The 24,425-nt window shown below is 49.7% G+C and overlaps 9 protein-coding genes across 9 annotated transcripts; 6 read left to right on the top strand and 3 right to left on the bottom strand.

Moving 5' to 3' along the window:
• Positions 1 to 156: 156 nt before the first annotated feature.
• On the bottom strand, positions 157 to 2,445 carry N7533_000971 (succinate dehydrogenase [ubiquinone] flavoprotein subunit; the record flags this gene model as incomplete). The annotated part of the gene is made up of 5 exons (XM_057097621.1): positions 157 to 376; positions 433 to 1,821; positions 1,894 to 2,057; positions 2,125 to 2,304; positions 2,404 to 2,445. 5 exons carry the CDS (start codon positions 2,443 to 2,445, stop codon positions 157 to 159), a joined length of 1,995 nt encoding a protein of 664 aa, XP_056966114.1.
• Positions 2,446 to 3,890: 1,445 nt separating this feature from the next.
• Positions 3,891 to 5,052, top strand: N7533_000970 (cation diffusion facilitator family transporter; the record flags this gene model as incomplete). The annotated part of the gene is made up of 2 exons (XM_057097620.1): positions 3,891 to 4,944; positions 5,015 to 5,052. The coding sequence occupies 2 exons, from the start codon at positions 3,891 to 3,893 to the stop codon at positions 5,050 to 5,052; spliced, it is 1,092 nt and encodes a 363-aa protein (XP_056966113.1).
• Positions 5,053 to 5,818: 766 nt separating this feature from the next.
• On the top strand, positions 5,819 to 6,046 carry N7533_000969 (uncharacterized protein; the record flags this gene model as incomplete). The annotated part of the gene is made up of 1 exon (XM_057097619.1): positions 5,819 to 6,046. The coding sequence occupies one exon, from the start codon at positions 5,819 to 5,821 to the stop codon at positions 6,044 to 6,046; it is 228 nt and encodes a 75-aa protein (XP_056966112.1).
• A 1,317-nt stretch (positions 6,047 to 7,363) lies between these two features.
• Positions 7,364 to 7,814, top strand: N7533_000968 (transcription factor domain-containing protein; the record flags this gene model as incomplete). The annotated part of the gene is given in 2 exon segments (XM_057097618.1): positions 7,364 to 7,700; positions 7,717 to 7,814. 2 exon segments carry the CDS (start codon positions 7,364 to 7,366, stop codon positions 7,812 to 7,814), a joined length of 435 nt encoding a protein of 144 aa, XP_056966111.1.
• Positions 7,815 to 9,320: 1,506 nt separating this feature from the next.
• rpt1 (proteasome regulatory particle base subunit RPT1) lies at positions 9,321 to 10,838 on the bottom strand (the record flags this gene model as incomplete). The annotated part of the gene is made up of 4 exons (XM_057097617.1): positions 9,321 to 10,200; positions 10,264 to 10,493; positions 10,553 to 10,667; positions 10,744 to 10,838. The coding sequence occupies 4 exons, from the start codon at positions 10,836 to 10,838 to the stop codon at positions 9,321 to 9,323; spliced, it is 1,320 nt and encodes a 439-aa protein (XP_056966110.1).
• Positions 10,839 to 11,179: 341 nt separating this feature from the next.
• N7533_000966 (chaperonin-containing T-complex subunit CCT4) lies at positions 11,180 to 13,140 on the top strand (the record flags this gene model as incomplete). Its single annotated transcript, XM_057097616.1, has 7 exons — positions 11,180 to 11,227; positions 11,286 to 11,337; positions 11,392 to 11,414; positions 11,482 to 11,511; positions 11,565 to 11,594; positions 11,655 to 12,227; positions 12,286 to 13,140. 7 exons carry the CDS (start codon positions 11,180 to 11,182, stop codon positions 13,138 to 13,140), a joined length of 1,611 nt encoding a protein of 536 aa, XP_056966109.1.
• A 1,151-nt stretch (positions 13,141 to 14,291) lies between these two features.
• On the top strand, positions 14,292 to 17,206 carry dapB (dipeptidyl aminopeptidase dapB; the record flags this gene model as incomplete). The annotated part of the gene is made up of 3 exons (XM_057097615.1): positions 14,292 to 14,677; positions 14,733 to 16,675; positions 16,746 to 17,206. The coding sequence occupies 3 exons, from the start codon at positions 14,292 to 14,294 to the stop codon at positions 17,204 to 17,206; spliced, it is 2,790 nt and encodes a 929-aa protein (XP_056966108.1).
• A 1,319-nt stretch (positions 17,207 to 18,525) lies between these two features.
• Positions 18,526 to 19,975, top strand: N7533_000964 (uncharacterized protein; the record flags this gene model as incomplete). The annotated part of the gene is made up of 5 exons (XM_057097614.1): positions 18,526 to 18,681; positions 18,735 to 18,839; positions 18,899 to 19,308; positions 19,364 to 19,431; positions 19,497 to 19,975. 5 exons carry the CDS (start codon positions 18,526 to 18,528, stop codon positions 19,973 to 19,975), a joined length of 1,218 nt encoding a protein of 405 aa, XP_056966107.1.
• A 294-nt stretch (positions 19,976 to 20,269) lies between these two features.
• Positions 20,270 to 21,394, bottom strand: N7533_000963 (uncharacterized protein; the record flags this gene model as incomplete). The annotated part of the gene is made up of 1 exon (XM_057097613.1): positions 20,270 to 21,394. The coding sequence occupies one exon, from the start codon at positions 21,392 to 21,394 to the stop codon at positions 20,270 to 20,272; it is 1,125 nt and encodes a 374-aa protein (XP_056966106.1).
• Positions 21,395 to 24,425: the final 3,031 nt, after the last annotated feature.

The following is a 24,425-nucleotide window of genomic DNA, read 5'->3' as shown; positions in this document are numbered from 1 at the left end:
TCGTGGACTCCCATCGACGCCACGAGCTGTTTTCACGATCACCCCCAAATAAGGCACAAGCCCGGGGTGGTGTGTTGCTCAATTAGCATCGGAAACAAATCCGTGGTATTCTTCCAACGCGATCCCCAAACGGACCGCACTCCTCTCAAAAAGAGCTTAGTAAGTACGCTTGAAGGGAGGAACGGGCTTGCACTCGTTCTCATCCAGAGTACCAGACTCAACAGCACGGTAGCCGAGCTCGACGTCACCGTGGGGCTTCTTCTGCCATGTGAGAGTGTGCTTCATCCAGTTCTCGTCATCACGGTCGGGGAAGTCCTCACGGGCGTGAGCACCACGGGACTCCTTACGGTTGGAGGCAGCCAGGGCGGTTTGGGTACTGTAGAAAAGTTAGCATAAAGTATCGACATTGGAGTAATATGAGATGAAACTTACGCGCAAGTCAGCAGGTTGCGGAGCTCGAGAGTCTCAACAAGGTCGGTGTTCCAGATCATGGAGCGGTCCTTGGTGCCGACCTGGTCGTACCAGGTGTCAATCTCGTTGACACGCTTGACACCATCATCCAGGGACTCCTGGGTACGGAAGACAGAGACATCGCTCTGCATGGCCTTCTGCATGGCCAGACGGATATCGTTGGTGGACTTGGGGCCATCGGCGTTGCGGACAAAGTCAAGATCCTTGATGGACTGGGCACCGGCGTCGGAGGACAGCTCCTTGTGGGGCTTGCCGGGGGTGGAGATGTCGCGGACACGGTGGGAAACGGCACGACCGAAGACGATCAGATCGAGCAGGGAGTTGGCACCCAGACGGTTGGCACCGTGGACGGAGACGGAAGCGGCCTCACCGCAAGCGAACAGACCAGGGACAACCTTGTCGTTACCCTGCTCATCAACAGTCAAGACCTCACCGGTGTACTTGGTGGGGATACCACCCATGTTGTAGTGGACGGTGGGCAGGACGGGGATGGGCTGCTTGGTGACATCGACACCGGCGAAAATAGAGGCGGTCTCAGAGATACCGGGCAGACGCTCGTGGAGCAGCTCGGCGGGCAAGTGGCTCAGCTGCAGGTAGATGTGGTCCTTCTCGGGACCGACACCACGGCCCTCGCGGATCTCAAGGGTCATGGAACGAGACACGACGTCACGGGATGCCAGATCCTTGGCGGTGGGAGCGTAACGCTCCATGAAACGCTCACCCTCGGAGTTGAGCAGGTAACCACCCTCGCCACGGGAACCCTCGGTGATCAGGCAGCCAGCACCGTAGATACCAGTAGGGTGGAACTGGACGAACTCCAGATCCTGGTTGGGGAGACCAGCACGGGCAGCCATGGCCATACCGTCACCAGTGCAAGTGTGGGCGGAAGTGCAGGAGAAGTAGGCACGTCCGTATCCACCAGTGGCCAGAACGGTCTGGTGGGCCTTGAAGCGGTGCAGGGTACCGTCCTCCTGGTTGTAGGCGATGATACCGCGGCACTCGCCGTCCTCCATCAGGAGATCGAGAGCGAAGTACTCGATGAAGTAGTTGGTGTTGTGGCGCAGAGACTGTCCGTAGAGAGTGTGCAGCAGAGCGTGACCGGTACGGTCAGCGGCAGCGCAGCAACGGTAGGCCTGGCCACCCTTGCCGAAGTCCTTGGACTGACCACCGAAGGCACGCTGGTAGATACGGCCATCCTCGGTACGGGAGAAGGGGCAACCGTAGCCCTCCAGTTCGCGGACGGAGGCGGGAGCCTCACGGGTCATGTAGTGAATCGCATCCTGGTCACCGAGCCAATCCGAACCCTTCACGGTATCGTACATGTGCCATCTCCAGTCATCCTCGTGCATGCTATAGAGGTCCAGTTAGTTCCAGCTCGGCACGTGCAGTGCTTACGGTGTCGATTGGGTAGGGTTGACGTACTTTCCGAGAGCAGCGTTGATACCACCCTGGGCGGCGACAGTGTGACTTCTGGTAGGGAACAGCTTGGACACACAGGCGGTTTTGAAGCCAGCCTCGGCAAGACCGAAGGCAGCGCGCAGACCGGCACCACCGGCACCGACAACGACGGCATCGTACTCGTGATCCTGATTCCGGTTAGATGTTGTTTCAATGGCGATACAATCTGGTGTTCTTGTGGCAATGGCGGCTTACAATGATCGGATACTTCTCGGCGAGGTAGCTGGTGTTCTCCTTGGCGCGCAGAGGTCCGTTGGTCCAGATACGGGCTGATGGGAGTGGGAAAAAGGTGTTAGCTAGGATGCCAGACGAGGCGGAAGAGGACGGGATGGGTTCAATGGCGTACCGGCGGGGCGCGAGGAGGAGAAGAGACGTCTCTGATCTCTCAAGACACGGGAGACCTGTATATCGACGGGACCAAGTTAGTCTTCAAGTTGCGCACTCGGGCCGAAAAAGATCGCGCGGATGACCAACCTTGGAGGCGGGAGCAAGGCTCCGCAGGCTGATGGAACTCATTATGACAGGAAAAAATAGAGATGACCTCCAATTACCCTGACAATATAGAGACACCGGATGGGGGGTGGAATTAGCTAGAGCGGAGAGGATTGGAAGGGGAGACTCCTTCCTGGAAGTCCTGTTCGGGATCACGGTTGGCAGTTTGTCGCTGACTAACCCGGGTTGCGTTGGTGCAGCTGCCGAGCAGTCGGACCGAGGCCAATCACCGTCCAGGGAATGGTCACCTCAATGCCCCAGAGCATGCCCAGGCACGTGATCCGCTTTTCGTTTTGCCGGCTGTCGGAAGAGGTCGGGGAAATCCCGGCTATGAGTTAGTAGATACTATATAGCATAAAGCCTATAGCCTATAGTTCTACCATTTCTGCACTGCATGGGTTGTCAAATATTAAGTGTTAATTAAACACACATTGTGTTTACGGACTATAGTATTACTACTATAAGATCTACTCTCTCCAATTACCTGGGTACGGTACGGGTATAACTAGTTACTGCTGGGTACGGGGTTGGAGATCTACCCAATTGGGAAAGCGCGATCGATGCAGTCCAAGTTGAAGTTCTGCCTAAACTCCGAGGCTGCCACTTGGAATCCCACAACCTCGGGTGAAACAGTCTTGGCAAGCTCTAACCTAATGTAGTGTTACCAATCTGAACTATACACTTCCAAGGTGATTGATGAGTCCGACTTTTCGAAGAGGCAATGCAGCTACACAGCGAGTGCGAATACACACTACATACCTAGGTATGCATAGGCTGTCAACTCAGCCGACACAGGCTCCTCTCACCCGGCAACATCGATGAACATCTCCCGCCAATATCGGCCGGCGCATTCTTTGCAGGCACATTATCCTCAATCGCCATCTACCAAAAATGCAAAAGAAATAAATTAAAATTAAGATTAAGGAAGGAGGGAGAAAAGTAACTATATCGGAAGCTTGCTACAACCAGTAAATAACAATGTTCACGATGCGAAAGAGATGGTGGATTCGATCCCATATTAAGCGTTAATTCGGTAACCATGCCGCCCAGAAATGCAACTCACTCCAGTGCCCTGTCACATGATCCCGCATTAAAAAATTTCGGGAAATCCTATTTCTTATTTATCATATTCTCTTCATTGAGATCTTCTCTAGCTGGACCTCTAACTAGCTTGGGAAATCTGTCATTGAATCTTATAAAGGACCCACCTCCTGGTGTCAAGGCCTCAGCTCCACATTGTGCAGGTCTTGTACCAATCACGATTCAGACGTATCCAATACGCGGGACTACCCTGGGTGAGCTAATCGAGTAATCATCAACAGGAAACCCCCGTGGGACGGATAATAGAAGCTCCTGCCGACTTGGCACAGTTATGCTTCTTTCCTTGCGTAAGAAGTCTTCACAACCCCTTTCAACCTCCATTCGCTCGTTGCCCAGCCCTGATTGACACTCGCCGGGAGACATACCCCATGACAAACGATATCGAGCTTGAGCGGCTGCGCGGATCCCTCGTTAGTCCGTCAGACGCACCAGCATGGAGAAACCAGATCCATCGGAGAATTCGCAAAGCAAATGCCTACCACACAATACAAAACGATCATATCAACCGACTCATCCAAGTGGCGGAGGATCCAACTGCAGCACGACTATTAGACGATGAACCAAGCACGTCAGCTTTTCATATCAAAGCTGCCATCTATACTTCCATATATGGCACTATACTCGTCGCAGCACTGCAAATATATGCAGCTGCGACGACACGCTCACTGTCACTCTTCGTTACCATGGCAGAGAGCTGCTGCGAGGCAGTGAGCAATATCGGTCTCGACTACCTTCACAGAAAATCCAAGAAGCTCAACCATTCGACCCGGTGGCCAGCGGGCGCAAGCAGACTTTGTAATGCCGGTAACATCTGCTTCGCATTTGCCCTGATGGCCGTTTCTCTGGTGCTGGTCGTTGAGTCGATCCGCGCGCTGGCAAGTCCCGAACACGAGCTTGGCACATTCCACGTGGCAGCCATTATTGCCGCCGCGTGCGGATTCGGCATCAAGCTCTTCTTGGCTGTCTACTGCTTCATCTTTCGGAAGCATAGTAGTCAATTGCAGATGCTTTGGGAGGACAATCGTAACGACTGTTTCGAGTATGGATTTGCTATTTTTACATCTGCGGCTGGTGCCAAGTTGAAATGGTGGGTTGATCCGGCCGGTGCCATGTTCATCGCCTTGGTCATCATCGCCACCTGGGTTGGCACTGTTCGTTCGGAGTTCCTGGAGCTCTGCGGAGTAGGAGCTGAGCCCAGCGTAGTGCAGGAAATCGTGTTCATTACTCTTCGTCATTCGGATTTGATATTGCAGGTGGATTCGGTCCATGCATATCATTGGGGTGAGGAGTTGTTTGTCGAGGTGGACATTGTCATGGACCCTGATCGTAGCCTTCGCGAGGTCCATGATATCGCGCAAGAGCTACAAGACAAGCTCGAGACGGTCGAAGGCTTTGCTCGAGCCTTTGTCCATGTTGACTATGGTAAGCCTTTTGAATACACATTGTTTTGTCTGCGTATATCTCAACTACTAACAATTATTATTAATTTCAGAAGTATCGCATATGCCCGAGCACCGCAAAACGCGCTAATACCTAGGTATAAACGTGTGATATAGTTTTGCAGCGTGGAAATTGTTGCCACACGCCCGGGCGCCTTGCACGACAGTGAAATCAACTACACTCCGAACAAGAAGCTCTCACTTTATCCATGATCACGCCCGCTGGTAACAGAGTTATTATTGATGGAGAGCGCAGGAGATGTCACGCGAATGGTGATGTTGGGACGAACGCCAAATGGCAGCTTTCTGAACAAGATCAAGTAATGTTGATCGCCACAAAATTGACGCGACGGCCCGGTCACTGACTCTTCCTAGTTCAGGAGACTCTACAGCACCATGACCTGCCTCAAGGTGGTCAGGATTCAAGTCTGCTCAGGTGGAAAATAGACGCAGAGACTACATTAGCCTACCCCGGGCTTACATTCATCCACTTCCAAGGTTATTCAGAGGATTGAAAATACCCAGGTATGTCATGATATTCTTTATAAATATTACATACCAGTAGAGTCCCCCACCTATATATCTATTTTTTTTATTTGCGTTCGCTCGTGCCTTTCATTTTTATTCCAAGGTTCATTCAAGTTCACGCGCAGTGAACCTTGGAATGGAAGGAACACGGGAGTAGCCCTGGAGTGAATGGAAAGAGCGATTCAATACGTATGCACACCATTTGAATTTCAAGTTGGTTGATATGGTATAAAGGCGCAAAAAATGAGTGTAGTATGTAGTATATAGTTAGTAGATGGAAAATCCGAGGACGTCGCCATGATAGTCCTTGAAATTGTAGGAATTCAATCATGCCGCCACACTGTGAAACCAGTCCACGCATAGTGGAAAGATCCTGGAGAGTCCGTGAAGACCTTCTCCAAGAAACATGGGCATATAATCGTATCCGAGAGCCTGTGGATATGGCCGCCTGGGTCGAGGTTGTTGAAGCTAGCTCTGAAAATGCAAGCGATATCCCCGCTGTAAAGCTTTTGGATACCTCCAAAGGGTTGACTGCCGAGAGGCCTTCTCACCCATGATTCTATCCGACTATAACAAGGGGTATTAGCAATACTCTAGACCAACTTGTTCCTAGTAGCATCAATGCTGATATGATGAGAGCGTGGTACGAAGAGAGGAGATTTTAATGTTGACCGAATAGAATGTCGCAGTGATCTTTAATTATAGATATGCAACTACATACTACTAGTAGTGTATAATGGACAGTTAACCCCTCAAATGATTTACTACTGAGAAATAATGGGTTTTCTACTAGATTTTTTCATCATATACTATTCCAAATGTTTCCCGTCTTCCGATGTTGCCGCAGGCTTAGATTCAAAGAATGTGCTCTGGGTTCGAATGGGTCAATGGAATGCGCTACATGTCGTAAAACTTTCATCCCACTCTTTTGAACGTTCAAAATTTCAATTGATAGCTTGGTCAACCCTGCCGTTTGCCAGGAATTCGTCTTCAGGTGGACCGCCGTGGGAATTAGTGAAGTGGACTCGGAGTAGATAGGACAGAAACGAAGCGTGCCATTTTCTCGATTAGGACCAAAGAGAAAAAGTGTGTCGTACGCCCGGGTGACTTTGACCAGCCGTGGGAGATAATATGACGGGTTTGGGACTTGAAGAGAATTGAATACTACTACTAGTAGTACTAGTAGTTTGTATATAATAACTTGAAATGGCGGATAGGGTGGAGTCTCCTAGTGGTGTTTGTTACTAGTAGCATATTTTGACAGTAAATCTGGGCATATCAAATCTGATTTTCTTGCAGACTCAAATGCAGTGCTATGACATGCCTTTGAAGCGTAATATTATCGGAATATTGAAACATCACAAAGTATCCTGGGAATCGGCTCTCTCAAGCGCGTAATGTACTACCAACCAACCAGCTTGACCGCCCTGCGTGCCACCATCGAGAATGAGACAGGATAGACACGGCCCACCCCGGAGATGACAATTCGAAAGTCTGAAGGGTTGTCCTTGATGTGACGCGACTAAGGTGTCTGGCAGTTCAATCAACTCCGGGCTATCAAGGTGGAACAGTACGAACTACTTAGTAAGGCCACTTTCGTCCCCTTAGCCCAATATGAAACCACCCCTGGCCTGCAAAAACTGCCGAGCTCGCAAGAAGAAATGCGACCGTGCATATCCGATATGTTCCTACTGCCTAAGGTCTGCTGGAGCCAACTTCGCTATAAAAATTTATTCTAATATTCAGCTAGAACCCATGATCGCTGTGAATATCGTATTGACGGCCATACTAACCGCACTACGCGGCCAATGGTATCAGGCACACCCTTGGCAGATGAAAGCGAGGTTGCGAAAAGGGTTCGATTCAATGCAGCAATGTTTTTGGGAGACTCAAGTCAAGCTGTTCCGGTGCCCCCTTCGCTGGAAAGCGACGCTGTTGGTGCAGATATCTTGGAATACATCTATGGCCCTAATCAAACCAAGCAAGAACAATGGGTCTTTAATTTCACCAATGTTGTGGACTCCTGGATACCATTTATCCCTCTCGATGAGCTTCATACAATATTGTTAAATGAAAGCAGCCAGCTGAGTGCAGAAGATGTGCTTTTGCTTGCATGCATCAAGTTGAATTCAGACGCTCTCCCCGAAAACCAACCATTAAACAAGCAGTATCTCGCTGTTAAATCATCGTTCCTGACTATGGAGATATACGGTACGCTCTCTATCAGACTACTTCAGGCTTTACTTCTACTTCTCCTCTATGAGTTTGGACATGGTATTTTCCCCTCTGCGTATACAACCCTGGGGGGCTGTGTTCGATATTTAGGTGCTCTTGGGATAGAAGCAAAATTAGGACAAAAAGATACAAACCACTGGATAGATCTTGAACAAAAAAGACGTCTATGGTGGTCTGTGTATGTTATGGAGCGGTTGGTTAATTCTGTCTTAATTTCCTCAGTCACGTTGCTAAATAATACTACCAGTATAATAGCTCTTGGCTGCCCACAACACCCACTTTTATTGCGAGAACCAGACGAAGCACACATACTTCCTTCGGACGATGCTTCATGGAAACAATCAGTACTTGACTCCGAGTTACCTCATCCTGGAGCCTCGATGCTAACAAATTATAGAGCCCATCACCTGACGCCAACTTGACGCTTTTATCGCCAGCTAGTTCCAACATGGGGACATTTCGTCTGCTGGTACATGCCGCATATCTAGTTGGTCGAGTACTGCAATTAGTTTCTGATCATAAATTTGGAGATCAGTCAATACGGGGGAGACGGACACAGCTCTATCGCACGATCAGCGCCTTAGCCACGTTACTAGAAGTTGAACTGCAAACATCGCTTGTCGCAGTCAGTGTTGCACGCAGCACTATAAACAGGTGATTATTCGGTGCCAAGATCAGCTAGTATGTCTCAAGTCTGACTTTTTTTTTAGCGCGTTATTTGTACTCTATTCATTTGGAGAACCAGGCGATGGGGAACCTGATAGCATTTACGACCCGAGCCACCCATTGAGCAAATCAGCGCATACTTGTCTCAATTTGTCAAGAATATACAACAGGGGCGAATATCCTAGTACCCAGAGAACGTCTCCGTTTCTCTTGTGCTGGGGACACCCTGCCTTCAAATATTTCTACGATCGGTATAACATCGACGGGCACCGTCAGAGTTTGGAGGCGCTGAATGATATGAGACGTGCGATGGAGTCTCTTGGTAAAAAATGGAAACTCGCAGGTGAGCAATATCTATCTTGGGTATAATTATGATCTATAACACGTGAATACAGGTGTCTATGCCCTTCTTTTGAATGGTAATTGAGTCGATTATTAGTACGAGAGACAAAATATTCATATTACCTACTCCATAACCACCAACTAGTAGTATATCAAACTACTACTAGTATGTGCACCATTAATCTGGAGGCTATACTAGCTAGATAAATCAAACTCCGACTGAAGGCTCATTATCCTCCTCTTGAAATAGGATCTATCGGGCTTAGACCTTGGAAACCATGGTCTCAAGCCGTAAAAATTTTTTTTCTCTCGCAACCCTGTGGAAACGAGGTCTCCGTTGATTCAGACTAACTGATCAATGGCCGATACAATCATTTGGCCCGCGGTTCAGAGGAACAAAGGCCATGGGATACCTGAGGGGTTTTTCACAGAAGAACATCCAATACAGATAGGCGCCCATGTCCTCTGTTACAAGAACTACAGGAATGAAAAGTATTGTAGATTATAGATTCGTTCACAATGACAATAACTAGAAGTGATCGTACAGCCTATCCGCCATGCTCCATGCAAGAACCAATCTCCCAAGCTCTAGTTGTATTGCATGTACGTCGCCGTCGAGTTGAACTTCAGGTTACCCTTGATAACCTTCTCCACCGATGCCAGGAAATCCTTCTCGGTGGCCACCTTTCTTCGGGCACGGATGGCAAACATACCAGCCTCAGTCGCGACACTGCGTAGTTCGGCACCAGTAGCGTTGGGGCACAGGCGCGAAATCAGCTCCCATCGAATATCCCGCTCGACGGACATGCTCTTGGCGTGAATTCGGAGAATGTTGGCTCGGCCCTCGACGTCGGGGAGGGAGAACTCGATCTTTCGGTCGATACGACCAGGACGCATCAGGGCGGGGTCCAATGTGGAAGGTCGGTTAGTAGCAAACATGACCTTGATGTTACCACGAGCGTCGAAACCATCCAACTGGGTAATGAGTTCCAGCATGGTACGCTGCACTTCGTTATCACCACCGGCGCCGTCATCGAAACGAGCACCACCGACAGCATCGATTTCGTCGAAGAAGATGATGCACGCCTTCTTAGTGCGTGCCATCTCGAACAACTCGCGCACCATTCGAGCACCCTCACCAACGTACTTTTGGACCAGCTCGCTACCAATAACACGAATGAATGTTGCGTCTGTTCGGTTGGCAACGGCACGAGCGCAGAGGGTCTTTCCGGTACCGGGAGGGCCGTAAAGGAGGGCACCCTTGGGCGGGTCGATACCCAAGTTCACAAATCGCTCTGGTGATAACAAGGGCATCTCGACAACTTCTCGTAGCTTCTCAATCTGCTCTTTGCAGCCACCAACATCGCCGTATGTAACATCGGGCTTATCTTCGACGGTCATCATTGTCACGCTGGGGTCGATCTTGGGAGGGAGAGGCAGCATAATCTGGTACTTATTCCTGTCGACACTGTTGGGACCAATAGTCAGTATCTGTCCTCCAACCTACTCATCATGATAGAGAATTACTTACCCGACCCGCATGCCTTCTTCAATATCTGTCGGACTGACACGTTCTCCTAGATTGACGACAAACTTGGCGATCTGCTTGACGTTGATGACATATTTACTCTTGTCGGCATCCTTCTCATCCTGAATAATCTTCGTGCAGCGAGCTACTTGCAAGGGCTGCTCTTCCGCCATTCGTTGCCGGTCGGCGGCGACATCCCAAAGGTGTGGAGGTGCAAGACCTGTGTCGGATTCCTGGTGCGCGGGTGAGTTCTGGGGACCAAAGGGGTCGAAGTAGCAGGCAGAGTAATTACCTTCACGCCAATCTTCTCGTTGACGCTGTTTTGTTTGTCTTTGATATCCTTCTCGAGTTTCTTGAGGGCGTTGGCGTAAGGAGCGGCTCCGTAAGTCTTAAGTACCGCAATGTCACTGCCAAAGACGTCAGTCACAATGATCACCGGAGCTCGGCAGCATCGCCGGATTGCTTGAACAAAGTGCGACTCACTCATCTGTGAGAGGTGTGATCTTCTTCTCGGGCTCCTCATCATCGGCGAAGTTCTTCTGGTACTTCTCCCAGTTCTGGCCTGTCGCGCTAGGCATGGTGATGTGTTGACAGCCTCGGGCTGGGAAAGCTGGGAAAGTGTCGAGTGTAGCGGATAAGCGACTGAATGTGAGAATTCAGGTAGGATCGAGATACGAAATCGAGAGAACTCCGAGTGTTTGGGGGAATTGGAGGGGGGAGTTGGATGATGATGATGTAGAGCAGAGTAGAGAGAGAGCTGTAGTGGCCGAGCTTCAGCGGCAACGGAACTCACTAATCAATGCCAAGCTTCATCACCGCCCCCCGAACCTCGCAGAATTTCCTGTGTGTTCTCCATCTCCCCCGACTTCACTCCCACCTTTCAGTTCATTTCATTTCTGCTTTTTGAATATTCTTCAATATGGCAGCTGCAGTGTCCTCAGGAGGCGCTGCCCCCACTACCTTTAAGGTGCGCCCCTGAAAAAAAAAGGCTGTTTGTGTGGACTCCGTGCTAATGACCCGGACAGGACAAGGAGAAGCCTATGGCCGTGCGATCATCCAACATTCTCGCCGCGAGAGGTATGTCAAACTGATGCTAGATGTGATGTGAGGATTGGTCTAACCATTGAATAGCTGTCGCCGATGCCATTCGAACTGTACGCTTATCAAAATCGCTCACATTTATAAATTATACGGAGATGAGGGGCTAACGGAGAATCACAGTCTTTGGGACCCAGGGGTATGGATAAGATGGTAAGTACACACCACAATCATTGATTAACGACGGGATTCTAATACTGGCACAGATCCAAACCCCCAAGGGAAACACCATTATCGTACGCAATTCCATCTCCATGCCTATCCTCCGATGACCCCTCCGACTGACCCCCCCGCAGACCAACGATGGAAACACCATGCTGAAGGATATGAGCGTCATGCACCCCGCTGCCCGTATGCTGGTCGATCTTAGTGCTGCACAGGATGTTGAGGCTGGTGATGGTACAACCTCTGTTGTTGTCATTGCTGGCAGCCTTCTCGGTGCTGCTGATCGCCTGCTGTCCAAGGGCATCCATCCCACCGTCATCTCCGAGTCCTTCCAGCGCGCTGCCAACGCCGCTGTCGAGATCCTCCACAACATGTCCCGCCCTATTAACCTGACCGACCGCGCTACCCTCATCCAAGCCGCCTCTACCTCCCTCTCCTCCAAGATTGTCTCCCAGCACTCTGGTCTCCTGGGCCCAATGGCCGTGGACTCCGTCCTGAAGGTTGTCGACCCCAAGACCGCCGAGAACGTCGACTTGCGCAACATCCGTATCGTGAAGAAGGTTGGCGGTACCATTGAAGACAGTGAGATGATCGATGGCCTGGTCTTGAACCAGCCCGTAATCAAGAACAGCGGTGGCCCGACAAGAATTGAGAAGGCTCGGATAGGTCTCATCCAGTTCCAGCTCAGCCCTCCCAAGCCTGATGTATGTGGCCCGTTCGGGTTCTTTCTATCGTATGGATGGCAAAGCTGACCCCTCTTAGATGGAGAACCAAATCGTTGTCAACGACTACCGCCAGATGGACAAGATCCTGAAGGAGGAGCGCCAGTACCTGCTCAACATGGTCAAGAAGATTCAAAAGACCAAGTGTAACGTGCTTCTGATCCAGAAGTCCATCCTCCGTGACGCCGTTAACGAACTCTCCCTGCACTTCCTTTCTCGCCTTAAGATCCTCGCCATCAAGGACATCGAGCGTGACGAGGTCGAGTTCCTGTGCAAGTCTCTTGGCTGCAAGCCCGTCGCCAACGTCGACAGCTTCACTGAGGACAAGCTCGGTACTGCTGACCTTATCGAGGAGGTCCAGTCTTCCGGTGCCCGTTACGTCAAGATCACTGGTATCAAAGCCCCCGTCAACCCCGTCAACCAGACCGTCTCTATCGTCGCCCGCGGTGCCAACCGCCTCATTCTCGACGAGGCCGAGCGTTCGCTCCACGATGCCCTCTGTGTCATCCGTTGTCTCGTCAAGAAGCGCGCCATGATTGCTGGTGGTGGTGCTCCTGAGGTCCAGGTTGCTCACACTCTTGCCATGCGTGCCCGTGAGCTTACTGGTACCGAGGCCATTTGCTGGAAGGCGTTCGCGGATGCCATGGAGGTCATCCCCACCACTCTGGCTGAGAACGCCGGTCTGAACTCGATCAAGGTTGTCACCGAGCTGCGCCACCGTCACGCACAGGGCCAGTACAATGCTGGAGTCAGCATCCGCAGCGGTGGTGTCAAGGATGATATCACGGAGGAGAACATTCTGCAGCCTCTGCTGGTTAGCACCAGCGCGATTGAGCTGGCTGCGGAGACTGTGAAGATGATCATGAGAATTGACGACATTGCTCTGTCGCGGTAGATGGCTTCAGGGACCTCTGCCTAGAGCTGTATGATGAACCGCGATGGCATCGCGACGAGTAATTACTACCAAAAAATATCCGTTTTCACATAGATCTTGGGGTTGGGACATTTTCATCAAAAGTCCGATTGTCATGTTCTTTTTAATACTCGGCTCCAGCACTAATATTGTAGGATGTAGCTCTTGTAATTGCTATTCAAGTTCCATCTGAGTAGAACGGTCACGGTACTACCTAGTACTACTACTAATAGTACTGTCTTGGATATTTAGTCTAAACTCGAACAATTGTTCAACCCGAGGTCAGCCCTGGAGGCTGGAGGCGGTTATCTAGGTAGGTATATAAAATAGCATGCTACTACTGCCATTCAAACTGGCAGCGGGGATTTCTAGGTCCAAAGCTGTCAAAACAATGAAGCCAAGGCCATGGCCATCTTGAGCTCTTGAAGACCAGTATGCTAAATCATACCTAGCAAGGTCAGGCTCTCAGCCTGGACTCGAAATGTTCCAGGCTCAAGAATTGGCGCTTGAACAAAGAAACCTCGTGAACCCCCCACTTCCTCCCCAACTCCAACTTCAACATGGTCAAAACTTTCAGTCGATCTCAATTCTTTCCCCCCATTTCCTCTCTTATCAATTCCGACTCCTATTTATTCTCGCCACACCCACCAAAAATGCATGAAGAGGCGTCAGTCTAGTCCGCCACCATCGGTGGACGGCGACTTTCAGACCACTGGCAGAATGGAATTTCTTTATTGAGCACCATCTTCGGAGATTATAATCGAATGAGCCGTATCCCCACCAGGAAAAGCTTGACTAAAAAGGGGTCTCAATAAGACCTTTCTCCCGGTCTGTCATGGATGCTAGTGCTTTGTGTGCATACTAAGGCGATACGGCGCCCTGGCACTAATACGATACATCTGCAAGAACATTTATCTTGGCAACTTCGCCCAAAGCCAAGACTCGAGAATTGAGAAGTTTTTCACTTGTTTACATGACACACACGTCGAACAGCGCGTGTTCCAGTATCTCTAGTCTCTACTAGTTTCCCCGAGTGCCGCGCCTGCTCAGCCGCGGGTCCACTCCAACTCCGCCAGTTCCACCGATAAGCAACTTCAACCTCAGCCTCACCGTACTCCACGGTAGCTTCGACCATGGGGAAGCTCGACGACGAAGGCAGCCCCGAAGCTGTACCCTTAACTAGTCGGCGATCGAATTCACTCACCTCGCAAACCTCCACCGATTCAGGCCTGTCCGTGGCCTCGGCGACCTTCCTCGAAGCTCACAAGGCAAGCATGTTAGCCGCGGCCAACAACCAAGGAGAACAAGGGGACGAACAGGGCCAAGGACAGCGATACCGCGATATAGAAGATGGCGATGGCTCAGACGAACCCTTCTTGCATGGTCGGAAGAAGACAGTGACCTCGTCGAACCGGATGCGTCGCGTTCTCTGGGCCCTGGGCTTGCTCTGTGTTGGTGGCTGGGTGCTTGCTTTCGTGCTGTTCTTGACATCGAAGCGACCCGGCACCGCGGCACTCTCGTCTACCTCGACTGTTACTATACATGATCCACACTCTGCTACCGGGGGGGACCAGCTACGGACACTCTGTCACATTGGAACAGATGTTGAAAGGGGAGTGGTTGCCGCGGTCGCATGCCATTTCCTGGATTGCCGGGCCAAACGGTGAAGATGGACTTTTGGTCGAACAAGGCGAGAGCGGAGATGGATTCTTGCGAGTTGAGGATATTCGAAGCCGCAAGAACGAGCCCGGTGCTTTGAAAACCCGGGTGTTGATGGATAAAGCCCAGTTCCAGGTTGATGGCGAACTGGTCAGGTCGGGTATGACTTGGCCGAGTCCGAATTTGGAGAAAGTTTTGGTCATGTCTGACTACCAGAGTAATTGGAGACACTCTTTCTATGGTAAATATTGGATTTTGGATGTCGCAACTCAGGAGGCGGAGCCGCTGGACCACAGTGACTTGAGCGATCGGGTCCAGCTGGCTCTTTGGTCGCCCCAGTCTGATGCAGTTGTTTTTGTCCGCGAGAATAATGTCTTCTTGCGGAAATTGTCTTCAAAGGAGGTGATCCCCATCACTAAAAACGGTGGTGACGACCTCTTCTATGGTGTGCCCGATTGGGTTTATGAAGAAGAGGTATTCCAGGGTAGAACTGGCACTTGGTGGTCGCAAGATGGAAAGTTCCTGACTTTCCTGCGCACTAACGAGACTGCTGTTCCCGAATACCCGGTCCAGTACTTCCTGTCTCGCCCTTCAGGTAAGACTCCGGAACCTGGCCTTGAGAATTATCCAGAGGTTCGACAAATCAAGTACCCTAAGGCTGGTGCACCCAACCCGGTCGTGGACCTGCAGTTCTATGATGTCGAAAAGAACGAGGTTTTCTCCATCGCCATGCCGGACGATTTTGCTGACGATGACCGGATCATCATTGAAATCGTCTGGGGGACTGGAGGCAACGTCCTTATCCGCGAGACCAATCGTGAGAGTGACCTTGTTAAAATCTTCGTTCTCGACACCAAGAATCGAACCGGTAAGCTTGTTCGGACTGAGGATATTGCTGCCTTGGATGGTGGCTGGGTTGAGCCCTCGCAGTCGACTCGTTTCATCCCCGCAGACCCGAAAAATGGCCGACCAGAGGATGGATACGTCGATACTGTCATCCATGAAGGCTATGACCACTTGGCATACTTTTCTCCAATTGATAGTTCGGAGCCCAGAATGCTTACGAAAGGAAAATGGGAAGTTGTCAGCGCACCATCTGCGGTTGATTTGAAGAAGAACTTGGTCTACTTCGTGTCAACCCAGGAAGCGCCGACCGAACGGCATGTATACTCAGTCAAGCTTGATGGGTCTGACCTTCAACCCCTGACCGATACATCCAAGCCTGGATACTATGGTATTTCCTTCTCAGAAGGCTCTGGATATGGGTTGCTTACTTCCAAGGGACCCGCAGTGCCCTGGCAAGCCATCATTAGCACTGATGGTGAGAAACTGGAGATTGAAGACACTATTGAAGAGAACCCGCACCTTATTGAGATGGTCGAGGACTACGCACTACCCGCAGAGATCTACACTAATGTGACGATCGACGGGTATACCCTCCAAGTGCTCGAGCGTCGGCCGCCGCACTTCAACCCGTCTAAGACATATCCCGTGCTCTTCTTCCTGTATGGTGGACCCGGCTCTCAAACAGTTGACCGTAAGTTCACGGTCGACTTCCAATCATATGTCGCCTCCAGCCTTGGCTACATTGTTGTCACCGTCGATGGACGGGGCACTGGCTTCATTGGACGCGACGCCCGATGCATCGTTCGTGGCAACTTGGGCCACTACGAAGCGAACGATCAGATCGAAACGGCAAAGATCTGGGCCAACAAGCCATATGTCGACGAAAGCCGCATGGCTGTGTGGGGCTGGAGCTATGGCGGGTTCATGACCCTGAAAATCCTCGAACAGGATGCGGGCCAGACATTCCAGTATGGCATTGCTGTAGCACCTGTTACTGACTGGAGATACTATGGTAATTTGATAACTGCTCTACCCAGTGAAAGCGGACATAGAGTGCTGACCTGAGTGACTTTTAATCGCAGACTCTATATATACAGAACGCTATATGCACACACCACAACACAACCTTGAAGGCTACGAGAATGCGACGATCTCCGATGCCGCGGCCTTGGGCGAGAACACGCGATTCCTGATCATGCATGGTGTCGCCGATGACAATGTCCACCTTCAAAATACGCTTGTCTTGATCGATAAACTCGATTTGGCGAATATCGACAACTACGATATGCAGGTATTCCCTGATTCAGATCACAGCATCTTTTTCCACAATGGCCACACGCTGGTCTACGAACGTGAGTTCCTTGATACCCACCCGAAGGAACGGCACGGGAACGGAATTGAACTAATGTGGATCGCAGGTATTTCGAGCTGGCTCGTCAATGCGTTCAATGGCGAATGGCATCGTATCGCGAACCCAAAGCCGGAGCACGACTCGGCATGGAATCGCGTGAAGCGGTCTTTGTCATTTGACCTCCCCGTCTGATCTGCGGTACTACTTTATTTTTAGGGCTTTATAGATATCATTAGTGCTTCGTAAATACGAAAATCACAAGAATTGATTCGACGTTTGACATTCAATCCAAGACATGACTCAGGCTCTATCCGGGTATACATTCCGTGACTTGTAGATCTTATCGTCCGGAAGATGTACCCCAAGTTCCGAGTGCGCGGCCTAGGAGAAGCTAAACCTGTCAAGGCTCGGCAGACCGAGCCTTTGGGAAATGATAGACTCAGTCAGGCGTACGGAGCACTCCCTACTCCGTACTCCGTACATCCTTCTTCCACAGAATCCTGGCGGCTCCTCTCTTTGAGGGGCGGGGGCAACCCAGGCCACCCAGGCCACCCACAATAAGATTCTTCACGAGGGATCGACGCCAAGTAGATACTACTTCAAGCCCTAGAACATCACGTGTTGGGGTCAAGCTGAAAGTATGCCCCATATAAAAATACCACCAACCCACTGATCCGCGCCTACTGATCCTTCCCTAGCCGGGATTCCCCCGAAAAGGATTTTAAGTAGAGTGCGGTAGTTTGTCCCAAGGGACGAACAGGTCAAGAATAGCTACCTAATATATTCCTATATTAAATCAACAAACCTCTTGTGGAGTTTATTTCTTGATATTTGGGCCGGATCCCCGTCCAGCGGTTCTCTGAGCTGTCATTGGAACTGTCAGAACTGTCAAAATCCGGATCTTCATGGACCCCCTGTCAACCTCTCGCTTGGTACTCCACGGTTCCCACCAATATGAAAGACGGGAAATGTCTGCCGGTCAAGAAAACCTCGGTAATCCATGAACAGGTATTTCCCAATGGCTTGTGGTTCCATCCACATGGCCTGGCCGTCCCGCGTCTGGTGGATCTGCACCGCTCGCCAGCCCGAATCACGCTAAACAGCGACCGTTAGCTCCAATCGCCCCTTAAAATTTACCTTGTTAGCGCAGACGAGACCCTCTCTGTCGGAGATGAACATTCTGTAGCCACTTGTGGGACACAGCATAGCAAGCGGGTCCCCCGATAACCTGCGAAATCCCTGCGTCCGGCACTTTGTTCTTGGCCAAATTGCGCTTGATGCCGTGTGTGGCTCACGCTAGAATATTTACTTACCCCGTTCTGGCCCTGTCGAAGACAGAGATATGGAGTCTAGCGTACAATGTACATACAAGTTTGCCCCTGACACGAAACACTCTTTAACTCCGCGAATTCCGCTTCGCCATCGCCCTGTTTCACTTTTTTCTTTGCTTGGATGAGAGGCTAAGGGAAATATTATTCTACGGCTCTTCCTTCGCCTTCATATTCGGCGTTATGGGTTCCGTCGAAGATCACCAAAATGCGGCGATTATAGCTGTCGCGGCTACGTTTATGACTGTGGCGTTTATCACAGTGGCTCTCCGATGCTATGTCCGACTTCGCCTAGTGAAGGCGTTCGGCTGGGATGATACCGCGATGTTGGTCGCTATGGTAAACTAGTCCTTCTCTTTGTTTTCGGTTACAGCCTGCTAACTTCTGATTAGGCCTGTTATATAATGTTTTCAGGATCCATGATTGGGGCTGGTCTCCACGGAAATGGACGGCACTGGTATAGTGTCGCCGCTGAAGAGCGAGTGATCGCAATGAAGGTAAATCAAACCGGCGAAATCTATACTCTCAAAATTTACTAATATCCTGTCTCTAAAAGTACTGGTGGTTATGTGAAATTGCATTCTGCTTTTCATCGATTTTCTGCAAGATCTCAATTTGCATTTTCTTGATGCGTATCTGCATCAAAAAAACGCACCTCTGGAGTTTATACTCGGTCATGGCCGTCACTGTTTTGGCCGGCCTTATTTTCATGTTCCTCATGCTCTTGCAATGCAAGCCATTGTCATTCTTCTGGACCCGGATGGCCTACCACCCAGTCCACAACATTGAAGGCCAAGGCTACTGTATCAACATGGAAATTATTGTCGCCATGACATACGTTTACAGTGTCGCCGCTGCAGCTTGCGACTTCACCGTTGGCATTTTACCCATTTTCGTCGTCCACCAACTACAAATGAAGAAGCAGACGAAGGTTGCTGTGATTGGAATTTTGAGTATGGCTTGCATGTATGTGAATATCTTCCTGCAAATGTTTGGAACAGACGACTGACAAGCTTCATAGTGCCTCCTCCGCTGTTATTGTTCGCATCCCGTTCGTTGACACTTTTCTTGATCTGGACGACTTTTTATGTATGCCAAGTTTCTTCTGTCTTTCACAAACCCTCGTGTTGAAAATATACTAATGGCTGTCAAAGTTTCGACCGTCCAAATCGCATACTGGTCGAACATCGAGATCGGTCTAGGAATTACCGCCGGCAGTCTCGCAACCCTCCGTCCCCTCCTCCGCCACTGGTTCGGCTCGCGCGCCGATCCCTCATACTCAGCCGGCTTTCCCAAACAATCATACGGGCGCCGTACCGGCGGTGGTCTCAGCGGTGCACATGGAGCGTCGCTACCATTGGGATCAATCAGTCAAGCCGAAGGAGGCGACTTGCGACCCGATAAGGTCTCAGTCATGGTAACGAACATCGAAAGCCACAGAGACTCAAAGAAGTCCTGGCCACGGCCATCCAGCCCGAGCAGCAGCGAAGAAGGGCTGAACGTGCACCATCCACCTCTCCCTGGAAGAATGGAAGTGGGAGTTCACCAGACGTTCGAGGTTATCCGAACTGCCGCTGAGAACGATGCCAATGAGGGGTATCACCATCACAGATTTGAGAGGGAAAATGTATAGTATCCATAGTAAAGACCTTAAAATAATAATGAGAATTTCCACATGATGATTGTTCCTGAATAGTTCGCGCCTTTGATCCCAGTCGGCTGGAAATTCTCCTTTAGTTTTCACCTTAATTTTACTAAGGTTCCCCCACGAAGTAAATTCCCACTAGTAGATAAACTCACTTCCCGCTAGTGAAAGTGGTTAGATCCTTCCGGAGTAGACCAAGGTCTATTATTAGTAAGTCCTTATTTGTTCTGATCAGGCCATCTGTTGCTCTCTCATGTTCCTTCGTGGAAGCAATCAATTTCCTCAAGCATGATCTAAAGCAGGTGGGCTGTGACCGACATCGATGGTATAGACGTAAATAGGCTTCTTGAGAGTATTGGTCTGATTACCCGATTGCAAAAAGAGGTCACCACGATTCAACTGCGATGCGCACATCCACAAACGCCGCTGTGTATCCAGCCACAAAGCGTCGATCCACAAAAGTCTCCGATCTCGAACCAACAACGTGGTGGTCCCATTCGGTGCCAGAACCCGAATCTCCTGACGATCGCCATCGCTGTAGTAAATGTTGCCCTCGGAATCAATAGCCGTGCCCCCGGTACTAGGCGTTAGGGAAAAGGGCTCGACATAGGATGGTAGTAATTCCGCCATTGTATTATTGTGAAGTGCCTCGTTGAGATATCTCGTCTCGATGCGTGACATGTATCCACTGCCTGGCTGGTAATGCAAGTACTCACCACCAGGCGAGACCTCGAGCTGATCAGCATGGATATACTGAAACTGTCCCGTGGAGGAACTGCGGAGTAATTGGCCCTCAGCTGACAGCGGCATAGACGCAACAACAGAATGATGGCCGCGCAACACCATTCGTGCGTGACCGGTCTCCAGATCCAGGACAATAATAGAGCCGATGGCGTACTCTGTCAAATAGGCGTATTTGCCATTGAAGCGTACGTCATTCAGTGCCCCGTCGGTGGTGGTAACATTGCCAAGATAATAGATGCGATCCACCTTGTTTGTCTCCAGGTCGAAGGAGATAAGCTTGGAGGAATTGGGGAACATTTGAAGATTCCCGCTGTCGACGACCCAGAGTTTTCCATCGGGACCGATACGCTGTGCATTGGTTGAGGCGAATTTATTCTCTGAATCGGTTGGCGTGTCCTTGCTGGCATTCCACGAGTTCCATTCCTCGTCGGGGTAGGGAACGAGCGTATGGTTGCTGCCGATGACTTCTACAATTTGTGAACCTGTCGTGCCATCGACATGAGCAATTTTCAGGAAAGTTCGGCCATCGGGGGAGATGCTTGCGCCTGTAGTTGGGTGATCAAGAGTGATGGCGGTCTTGAGACGTCTGTCATAGTTTTTGGTAACTTCTGCCTGGGACAGGAGGGCTAGACAGAAGCCGATAAGGACGCGAGAGCCTAGCATACTGAATTAAATTGGAATCACCAATCATTACTGGAGGAATAATATCTCAGGACGCGACTCTGTTTGAATATCAATAGATATTTTCTTGGGCGAGTGCATTAGTCAAATGCTCGCATTCGTCTATTTTCCGAAACCGGCCTGATCCACTGATGATAAGAAGTTGTCAACCATGAGAATTCAATGTTGATCTCAACCACTGTCATGTGTAAATCTTTACTTGTCCCCGATAGTAAAGTGTCAGTGGTCTGAAGCCTGTGACCATGTTAGAAATGCTTCGATTCATTTCTGTCGTCTTTGATAAAAACAGTACTCAGCCTAGTAACCAAGCCTAAAAAGGCAAGAGAAACACACACATAAAAGCTGATTTCCAATGGTTTGCCCCTCACACCTATAGTTATTTATATCATTTTTAAATAAGGATAAGCCCTACGGAGAATGACCGTGCCCCCGGCGAGATAATTCCAATCCATTTTTCTCGGAACTTGCAGCCACATTGGTCATTCTGGATAAAAGCGGACTTGGAGTAAAAATTCACACGTGGAAAGACAGATTGAAATAATGAATAGACAGCCCAGTCGGGACCTGATACAAATAGTCTCAGCCATTTTTTACGCCGGTTTCAGATTAGGGGAGAACGCGTGGTATGTACGTCCGGTCGGCGTCTCGGTACTCTTCCGGCGCGGGGAAAGCATGTGGGAATTTCCGCAGTATCCGTACATATCCGTCGGGCTCCAGAGAAAAACCGTTGAGGAAGGTCCAGAAGGGCCCGCCCGAACGGGGCACTAGCCGGGGGGGTAAATTACCCCTGGCCTTGTTAGTCCCCAACGACGGACATCCAGACTTTTCGCCCTCCGCGTGGGCTTAACCTCAATAGGCAGTGATGAGCTTCAAAAATCTGCCAGAAACAAGGATTTTAAGATGAATGGATTTTCTTCCTATTCCGTACACCAGTGGGATTTATTTGGCTTGCTAAAGCTTCTTGGTAATTCTTCGATTATTTTTACCTTTGAAACACGAGCTGAATTTTGAGCCGGTGGATCTCCCATGAATTATCTTGTTTTGACCGGCCAGCCGCAACAGGGATGAGTACTAGATGCCCACTAGCTAGTGTTCGGTTGTCAGCTTCCGAGTGGACTCAAGGCTGATGGTCTATGCATGCAAGTATCAGATCTAAGCTTATTTGATTTTTTCTTTTTTCTCTTTTAATCTGAAATGCACTTCCTGATACGTAAACATGCAGCACTTTGTGTATCAACAAATTCTGTGACAAGTACGGGGTGCCGCTAGTTATGTGATTTTCCTTATTCTAGTCGTCTATCAACAGGACTGGTATCATGCTTTTGACCTGAGCTTGTTCCTTATTTCCAATTTCCCATTTCCCCCTTGGTATTAGGTCGATTGTCGCATTGGAACCTGCAGAGTGGAATTACAAGTTCGAGATAGTAACCATAAGAAGACATCATTGCAGTTATTTAGCGTAGTCACTTCCCTCGGCCCTGGAGACTTCGTGTGAATTGACTTCCGAGCTACTGTCGGTGGACTCGGATGATCCTAGATTCAATCATTCAGCGCCGATCGCCCCAGTTGTTATGTAGTAAAGAGCAACGAGAAGCAAAAGTACAGAACATACCTTCATCTTTGAAAACCTCCTTACTGATACAGTTTTCACTCAGTGAAACATCGTTTACTAAAAAATTACCTACAAAACACAAAGAAATCAAAGGTACTAAACTGATGAAAACGATCCGAAACCCGGCCATTGTTGCATCCAATGTTCGTGAATGGTCTAGGTCAGAGATTTCTTCAATTCCATCTCTTTGGCTGGACACAGCTTCAGATTGTGGATTATTAAATAGATTTGCATGATGCAAAGCGGACTGCATGGCGGCACGTTGAACTGCGGTCGAGATGGCGACACCGAATACAGACCCTAGTGACCGTAGTAGATTGCGTGTGGACGTGGCCACAGCACGATCCTCTTTTCTAGCCAAAGCCTGGACAGCTACTAAACCTAGAGCTCATATAAAAGATAATCAGTATTGTCCAATGTTTCTTGCGATGCAATTCGTACCTGGCTGATGGGTAAATCCGACACCTGCGCCTTCTATAGCCAGGACAACCGCATACAAAAAAATAGAGGTATCTCGCTTGAACAGGAGACGGAGGCCTGCACCGACGGACCAGAGAAAGAGGCCAATCCGTAAGACTGGGGTGAATCTAATAATCGGAGTTAGAACAGAGCAAGAGCTACGTCGACATCAACAGGCTCGGGCGAACCTAGCAAACCGACTCATCACAGGCCCAGATATTGCACCTGCAATACTTTGAGCAAGAACATAGGGCAAAGTCAACATGGCACTCCCAAATGGCGAGAATCCTCGGACTTCCTGGAAGAAGAGGGGCATGAAGTACTGGGTTGATTGCCAGACATAGTCATGAAGTGCACCCGATATTAACATTATCAAAAGAGACCTTTCTCTGAAAAGAGTCAAAGGCATGATGGGAAGCTTAGCAAAAAGCCCCTCCACTATAACAAATATTCCGATGAAAATGCATCCGAGGATCAGTAAACTAATTATGAAACCGCTGTTCCACGACCAAGTATTGCCACCGGAGCTTATGGGGATCTATTTGAAATAGTCATCAGCCGGCCAGGCAGAAAATTGTCAAAACAAAAAGTTTAAGGAGAGAAATAGGACGAAAAGAAAGATAATCAGAAGTGAACGCACCAGCAAGAAAATAATTCCTGTCGTGGACAAAATAACCCCTGCCCAATCAATTTGTTTGATTTTGATATTCCAACTTCCTGCAACCTGCTTCAGCGGCAAGAAGAGCAGGAGGAACAGCATGCATATCAAAGCGAGAATGGAAGGGACCCAGAAAGTCCAGCGCCAGCCATCGGGGCTCCTTTGTATCAAGCTGGCAGCAATAAAAGGGCCGCTGACGGCCCCTGCTCCTATAGCAATGCTCACAAAACCCTGGTAATTTCCTCTGTTTTTCAAACTCACTAGGTCGCTAACAATAATCGAAA

The sequence above is a fragment of the Penicillium manginii genome, assembly GCF_028828005.1.
Source record: "Penicillium manginii strain IBT 31320 chromosome Unknown utg000001l:1.0-3466041.0:1.0-3467806.0, whole genome shotgun sequence".
Taxonomy (NCBI): Eukaryota; Fungi; Ascomycota; class Eurotiomycetes; order Eurotiales; family Aspergillaceae; genus Penicillium; species Penicillium manginii.
The sequence above is the reverse complement of the archived record's forward strand: the minus strand, read 5'-3'. Positions and strand labels throughout refer to the sequence as shown.